Genomic DNA, 8,426 nt, shown 5'->3' on the forward strand with positions numbered 1-8,426 from the left:
TGCTTGGCGCAGCGCCTGCCCCCGGGTATAAAGTAGCCGCGTGCGGGTGAGTGGCGGCGGGGATGCGGAGTCCTGGGTTTTGGGGGGCATCCCTTGAGGGCCGCTCTGGGCGAGCTGTCGGCCGCGCAGGATGGAGCGGGGTCGGGCGAGCTGGCTGCAGTCGGGCGGGTAAGTCGAGTCACGCTTCTCGGGGCCGGAGCGTCGCTGTCTCCCGAGCTTCCTTGCACCTGGACAGACCCCTCTGCTGCAAAGCTTTTCTTCTCGGGAAGTTTACCTTGCTTCAGCACCCGGGCTGCAGCCTCTTCCAGCAGCTTGAGCTGCACCTTCGTGACTGGATACAGCCCCAACAAGCCAGCAACTTGTTGCAAATAAATGCCTATGTAACAAAAATATTGGTGAATTATTCACACTGCTAGGGTATTATTATTTTTTTAAACTTGGCTATATATACCCCCAGCAGTGCAGCATCTGTGATTTCTATTTATCTGAATCCTGAGGCAGCAATGCCTTGGATGGGTGATCTCTTTTCTAACGCTTGTAAACGTCTGTCCCTGATTTACACTCTCTTCTTTGATGTGTCCGTTTCTTCTTTAGAAGGTTAAGTCTTTGGGCCTAAGCACCATGGATGTGCAGACCAGAAAAATGGCGCAGTTACTGGACAATGATCTGTTCTTGGAAAAAGTCGGGTAAGGATATTGCAGAATCTTTAATGGGGAATTCTTAAATGAAAGACACGCTTGTATGGAATTGTAAGTTTTTATATTTTTTTTCCACTTAAATAGTATATGTACTGTATTTGGGATGCTAAAAATGGGTCCTTACTTGTCAAATGTATGCAAACCAAAATGTTTAGCTCTTATAAGTGACTAACATAACAATGGTGTTTTCAGTGTTCAAACAATTATTCAGTTGAGACAATTGGATTAAAAAACTTACTGACTTACTCTGTAGGGTAAGCAGGGGCTCTGATGGACCATCAGAAAGAGGTCTTCCATCCCAGCGAAATGTTACAATAACAGATTTGGAGCTTGACAATGGATTGTTGGTTACACATGTCAACCAAACACAAGACCTGCTGGTAAGCAATTTTACCAAGTAAATACAATAATTTTTAAATTATTGTATACCTGTTTTAATTATTTAGATAGGAATAAATTAAGAAAAAGGAAAGGAGACAGCTATGTTAAGATGCTTGTTATTGCTAATCTCAGTTATCAAGGCATCCTGCTCCTTTACCCATCTAACACCCTCAGCACCCTCCAAATTGCACAAAAAACTGCTGTTAAAGTACTTGGCCCATCTTTCTGATTGGGTCATGCCCTTCCCTCTCACCTCTGAATTGCTCCATTTGAGGTGCAGACAGAAGTGACAATTTTTGCCTGATCTGGCTGCAGAAAGCAGCTTATAGCTATGACCAAGCACAAGTGCATGGCTTCAGACAGCTTAAAAAATGGCAGACCCCTCCTTTCATAAGATATCAGATGAAGACGTTTCAAAATGTAGCGTCTTTTGTAACTTGTATCTGGGGAGCTACTAGCCTGTGGCTGTTTTCAGAACGGGAGAGACCAAAGGGAGCAGAGGGAGTTCAGCCTGTGGGGTTTTCAGCCCCCCCAAGAGGGCTTCAGCACCAGCTGGGGAGCCCCAAGAATGAGCTGTCTGTTGCCTTTCCCCCCCTTCCCATTCTGAAAACAGCAAGCACTGGCAGAGAGCCTGGCCATTGCTATGGGAACTTGGCTGCAGGCTCAGATTTCCCTCAGCCCTGGAACCAACAGTGAACTTCTGTTTGGTCTGGGGTGTTGTAACTCAGAATGCTTTGCCGAACACATTCTGAGTTACAGTTGGGAGCTGCCCTTCTGTCTGCACCCTTGGTTCAGGCTTCATGTCCAAGCTTCTAAGCCATATATAATTTTTTATCGGCTCTGGTCTTGTTCTGAATTACCCCATGAGCAGAGTCAAGATTTTGTAAAGCGGGGTGTGGAGCAGTGACTGGCACTGCAGGGGTGGCTGTACCTTCACTTCCAACTTTCCCGCTGTCTTTCACTGGGATGGGCAGACCATTGGAGCAGCAGCCTTGGACCTTTTTTAAGGCCCTGAATCAAGTAAGAAACTTCCCTACCCTGCTCTTGGCATCCCCTCTCTTCCCTCCATATTCAGCAGCCAGAGCTGCTTCTGCCCTGCTTCAGCCAAGCTGCACAAGCAGCCAGGCTCAGCTGGGGCAGCAGTGGCAGGCAGATTCTCCCTTGTGCCTGTTCCCAAGCTTGAGGGGAACACCTGGGGTGGATTGGACAGGTAGGAAGAACCCACTCGCCATCACTGCTGCATTCCTGGGCTGAACTCAGCTCCCTGCAAAACCTAGCTAGAGTGGGGCAGGAACAGCTCAGGAGCAACCTCCACCCCTGGGCAGCTGAAGACAGAGGAAACCATGGCAGTGGTAGGCTGGAGGTGGGGAGTGGAATGGGAGAGAAGGGGTGGCATGCTGCTGAGAATGGAGCGGAGGACAGAGGGAGGTTTCTTACCAGACTCGGAGACTTTAAAAAGACACTGGCTGCTGCTCCCATGGCATGGTCTGAAAGGCGGGGTTGTGACCATGCCACTGCACCCCCTTTGGATTTGCCCCTGAATTGTCCCCTTTAGTCCAGTACTTTGTCAGAAGTATCAGCCTTACCTATTCATTTGTTAGTTATTTACTCAGATGTTTCCATGGCTTCATCTATACTGTGCCTATGCATGGAACACCCTTCTTGATTTCATTCACAAGGCTTCTGTTCTCTCTGCATTCAAGGCCTTTGTGAAGACCCAATTCTAATGTGGTGGTAACAGGGAAACTTACAGATTTTTTACTTGAAAGTACAGGCAATCAGGGATTTTTTTGAGTAAACTTTTTTATTGGAAAATGATACTTTGTTGAAATTAAATTCTAGTAGGAGCATCAGTTTTAACAAAATCTTTGGGAATGCTTCTCAGGTACAGGTTGGAAGTCTGATCTAAGCATTAGGGATAGACTGACCCCCATCTACAACCATGAGGCTTAGAATTGTCCATTTATTAAGCTTCTTGAATTTGGTTTTCTCACAATGCAATCAAGCCCCTGCTGTAAGCAGGCAGAGCAGTGACCTGGACCTGTTTTTCCTATATCCCAAATGAGTACCCTACCACAGGGCTATAGATCTGGTGTTTCTGTGGCCAGTAAATGTTTAGTTCATTACCCAAAATTGAATAGCTCCAACAGAATAGGCTGAGAGAGATCCACTCTATAATAACTAATGGTGTTGTGGGTAGGGCACTTCCTGGGAATGAAGGAGCCCCAAAATAAAATTCCTGCTCTGAAAAATTTCAGGTTTTCAGTTTTGTCTAGATGCAGAACAAGAAAAAACTGAAATCTCAAACATTTTCATACAAGAGAACTTTTTCCCACCCAGCTCTATTTACAACTTCAATAAGCAGTTAGAAAATAACTTCAGTAAGCAATTAAAAACTATCTATATCTCTAATTGAAGATCCATGTTAATCTTATATCCATGACCTAATCGATCATGATTCATGACTGGTTACTGCTTTTTTCTTAAAGAGAAACAAACATGAAAAAGAGTGGAAAAACTTGAGCTTCTTTCTCATTCTATAAATAATTAAGTTATTGTGAACCAGTATAATGAAGAGGGATGACAAAATAGTGACCAATTATTTATTTGTGTGAATTGCGTATCAAAAGGAAATACCATATTTACTCAAATAGATAACCCTGATTATAAGACAGCCCCCCTGGTCATTAGATTCTGTATATGGAAAGTTGATAAATTTATTATAATTTTCCAGGTATAAAATTTAATTATTGGAAATTTGCCACGAATTTGTTCCCCCTCCCACTGCTACAGCAGGGAAAATAAATCTGGGGGGTCAGGTAGCCCTGTTGCGCTCTCCTTCCCTGCAACTTTTCCCTGGCAGCCCCTTGCCCCTCTCCTTACTGTCAGATCTTGCTCTCCCTGAGCACATGGAAGTGAGGAGCAAATTTGAAAACAATAACCTTGAAATGAAAACTGGCTGCAGTAATTTACATATAGTACCTGTGCACTTAGATAATCTAGAATTGATGTATGCTACCTTTTTTTAAACTGCTGCAAGTTTTAATACAGGTACTCCATAAACGCACTTTTAAGCAGCACTTTTGTATGTATTTATATGTAGTACAAACTTTTTTTTGCCAAAATATATATTTCTGTATAAATAAATACCTATACCTCTATGGACCTGTCTTGTCACTGATATGGTTCACTTGACAATCCAAAACACACATCTACAGTTGCATCATCATCATCATCCCTGTTACAATAACTGCACCATGCTCCCGCACACCCACATGCCCATCATCCTCTTCTTGAACAATTACAATCACGTGAAACTGCCTCCATTTCCCACCACTCTCCCCTCCCTCTCCCACCCCCCGCAATCCTTCTTCTTCCCTCCCTGCTCCTTAGTCCGCATCATCTTTGTCATCCCCTTCCTCCCCATCATCCTTATCGCTCATCCCCTCTTTGTCACTGTCATTGTCCTCTACCTCGTTGTCGTTGTCATTTTCTCTGGGGGAGGATCTTGTTTCTGAACAGTCTGTGCCAGTTTTTTCTCTTCCATGCACCCTCGGCCATCTTCTCCCCATCATCTTCTTTCGTCTTCCTTGTAGTATACCTTCAGCTCACTCATTCCCATTCTGATGCAGTCCTTGACTGGAAGGTTGGAGTGTCTATAAATGAGCAGGTTCCTGGTCTTCCACAGGGCATTCCTGAAGCAGGAGATGAACTGGTTGAAGGGGATAGGAGATGAATTGGTCAAAGCAGGCTACCTAGAGCCCTTGCTGATTGGTCATGTGTCTAAACAGTACATCTCTGGTCAGGGTCTTGACCCCAGTAACCGTCATGAGGAGTATGACTACTCTTCTCCACACCTCCCTGGTGCGTGAGAAGTTCCAGAGGAGGTGGTTGATTGTTTCCTCCTTCTACCAGCAAGCTTGCCAGGGGCAGTTTGATGGGCCTCTCTGCCCTTCTCTGTGTCTCCATGCCCACACGAGGAGTGCCCAGTGGGCTACCTGGCAGGTCAAGTCCCTGTGTTCCTTCTGCAGGTCCTTATGAAAAATACATTCTCGCACAACCTGGCAGTTGTTGCTAAGTAGTATGTCCACGGGCGACAGTCTGTCCCTTGCCCTAACCGCCTCCTGCATTTTACAGTGTTTTTTTCAGGGTCACTGAGTTCTTGTTGTGTAACTTGTATGTGTTCTGGAAGTTCTCCAAGACCCTGTAGAACAGGGGCAGACAAAATATGGCCTGCTAGGTCATTCTATACAGCCCAGGGGGCCTCTCCATTACTGGCCCATGGTTGCCCCTCTGAAAGCCAGTGGGAGATGAGGGCTTTCAGAGGTCACATGCCATTGGACTAAGCTGGCTTTGTTCTTCCACCTCTGAGGGGCACCCAGCATGCCTGGAAGCTGTGAGGATCCACGTGCAATCAGGCCGGGTAGGCTCTGTGCCACCATGTGCAGCTCCTGGTACTCCTTCCAGGAGCCACTACCATTGGGCCAGGCTGTGCTGGCTGTATGCCAGTATATGGGGCTCCCAGCAGTACAGGCAGGATCCGCATACCTTTGGGCCAGTCTGGGCTGGCTCCATGCCAGCATGTGGAATTCCTGGCACTGCAGCTGCGAGCTGTGTACCTTCAGGCTGGGCCAGGCTGGCTCTGTGCCTCCACGTGGGGCTCCCCACTGGACTGCTAGAAGCCTCATGTGGAGGCATGGGGCCAGCCTAGCCTGGCTCAGTATCACGATTCCTGCCTGCTGTGCTGGGAGCCCCACATGTTGGCACAGAGCTAACCTGGCTTGGGGCTCAGGCATGTGGCAGTAGGCTGACTGGGCTGGCTCCATGCTGCCACATGCAGCTTCCAGGACTCAGCCAGAGCCACATGCTGCTGGGGTGCTCTGCCTGCCGCAAGCCATAAGTTCCCTGAGGGCCCACCACTTGCTGCTGCTGCTGCTGCTGCCAGTGGTGGGGGCATATGGCAGGAGGCCCATACCCACACAAAACCCTCCCATACAATCTCCACCCTCCACAAAACCCACACACAAATCACACCCCCCCCACCACACATCCACCCCTCCCCTCCAACCATACCCACCTACACACAGTATACAAGAGTAAGACTTTATTTTGAGCTATTATGCAATCGCCTCTATATATACTTTGCAAGAACACATGCATCAGGACAAAAAAAAATTTTTGAAATAAAATTAAACTATAGTATAATAGATGTTTGATTTTTAGTATATGATTTTTTTTCCCGGTTCCAAGATGGCAAATCCCCCTCCCAAAAGGAGTACTTGCAGTGGCAAAGGTCAAAGGTAAGGGGCAGGATATCCAGTCCCAAGATAGCAATTGGGGGATGGGGTACCTTGAAGATACTGAGGGCACTTTGCAGCCCTCAGTAGCTCACCAAAAGTCATTAAGTGGACCTCCACTTGAAATAATTGCCCACCCCGACAGTCAATCCATGGTGGCTCCAAGGCAACAGGTGCAAGTTGTGCAGTGTATACACCCCCGGTATTGCAGCAGGTGCCCTGCAAAGTATGTAAGGAAGCCAGCCATTTTAGATTCTGCTCTGGCTGTCAGTTTGCAGATCTGGCTCATGTACTTGGCCCAGAGGAATAACAGAACATCAAGCATTCCTTGTTCCCTGGTCCATTTTGTCTTATGCATTGTGGCGCTTATAACCTTCTTCCACCTAAGCCCCAGAAAAAGACACACGGCCTCCTCCCTCTGTTCTGAGGGAGGAAAGACCAGTGCAGTGTGCAGAAGCACTGGCAGCAACACTGCCCTCATGTGCTCTACACCCCCCACCATTGACAGGAGGCTTGTGTTCCATAGTCCCAGTCTCTGTTTGACCTTGGCCTCTGTCTTTTCCCGCGCTTTGTGGCAGATAGGTACCCTGCTTTGCCCAGGGCTAGGCAGGTGGTCTTGCCCACATTGAGCTTGGCCCCTGCCACCTCTTTGTACACCTGGGAATGTTGCAGCATTCTTCCCACCAACCACTTTTCCCTGCACGGGATGTTGAGGTCACCTCCCCCATGTAGGCTAGGACTTTTGTCTCTGGCCCACTGCTCCCAGGGATCTCCACTCGGTGAGTCCTAGGGTCTTGCCTGAGCCACTGGGCCAGCAGTTCCATCATGTAGATGTAAAGGTTTGAGGAGTGTGGGCATCCCTACCAGATGACCACCCCAGCTGCAGTTGAGTTGAGCACCCCATCCACCAGTACTCTGCTGCTTACGTTGGTGTACAGTGCTTTTATCCATGTGATGAAGGTCGAGGGATCCCCATCCTCTCCAGCATCTTAAACAGGAATCAGTGGAACACCTGGCTGACGACCTTCTCCAGTTGAGGTTCAGCATGGTGACATCCCGCCCCCTCTCCGCTTGGTACCACAGCATATCTTACAGCCACAGCTGCGCTCCATGGATCTGCCGCCCCAGCACTATGCACAACTGGTCTTCGTGGATCACAGCACCTCTAATAGACTTAAAGTGCTTGGCCAAGACATGGGCCATCAGTTTATAGTCAGAGTTCAGGAGTGTTATTGGGTCTCCAGTTCTTCAACTCCTTCCTTGCCCCCTTCTAGCACAGAAGGGTTATGATGCCCCTAGCCATTTTGGCCCCCAGGTGACTCTCCTACAGCTGCTCCCTATACGCTTCCAGCAGGTCTAGACCCACCTGGTCCCAGAAGGTAACAGAACTCTCTGGCCTGGCTATCTGCCCCAGGAGTTTTACCATTCTTGAAGCTGTGGAGAGTCTTGGTGGCCTTCTCCAACATCTACTCCTCCACCAGCTTCTGGCACTTGTCTACCCCCAGAGCCCAGGTGAGCTCCTGCAGACAGGGTTCTCTGTGTGTGCTGTCTACAACTCTCAGTAAAAGATTGCTGACGTCTCCAGCATCCCTTAGTTCAACTGATCATTCGCCCCGTTTCTGTCCACCATGCTGGTCGCAGCCTCCTTCCTGGTCTTTTTTTTTTTTTCAACCTGCCAAAATAAGCAGACCACTCCTCCCCCTCCTACACTCTGGATCCAGGCTCACCTCCAGTTTGGTGGAAGAAGGCTCTTGCTCTCTCTTTTATGTTGTCCTGTTGCTGTGTGGATCTGGTACCCAGCTCTAAGGGTCCTCCACCCTGCATAGCTCTGTCTGAACTCCCATTAGATCTTTTCTTCATCCAGGAGGCTCACATTCAGCTTCCACTCTCCTCTTCCTCTTTTGGGCTGCCCCCCATCTCTGCCTTTACTGTCCGGAGGCAGCCGTCTGAGAAGCAAACGTGGATTCAGCTTTCACTACTGCCCACCCTGACCAGTGCTGAGCTATGCAAGAATGGTTAGGGAGGATAAGAGGGAAAGGGAAGACCGGGC

The 8,426-nt window shown here is 48.3% G+C and overlaps 1 protein-coding gene across 2 annotated transcripts in view; it reads left to right on the plus strand.

Annotated features, from left to right (window-relative positions):
- Positions 1–8,426, plus strand: part of VWA3A (von Willebrand factor A domain containing 3A) — a 67,998-nt gene continuing 59,572 nt past the window's right edge. Inside the window, exons 1-3 of one of the 2 annotated variants that reach the window (XM_025207017.1) lie at positions 1–46; positions 595–686; positions 952–1,078. In XM_025207017.1, the coding sequence (XP_025062802.1) occupies positions 622–686; positions 952–1,078 (192 nt within the window). In that variant the 5' untranslated portion in view covers positions 1–46; positions 595–621. Of the gene's footprint in view, positions 169–594; positions 687–951; positions 1,079–8,426 lie in introns of both variants that reach the window. The other variant, XM_025207018.1, reaches the window with a different exon arrangement.

The sequence above is a fragment of the Alligator sinensis genome, unplaced genomic scaffold (genome assembly GCF_000455745.1).
Source record: "Alligator sinensis unplaced genomic scaffold, ASM45574v1 scaffold330_1, whole genome shotgun sequence".
In the NCBI taxonomy this organism is placed as follows: Eukaryota; Metazoa; Chordata; order Crocodylia; family Alligatoridae; genus Alligator; species Alligator sinensis.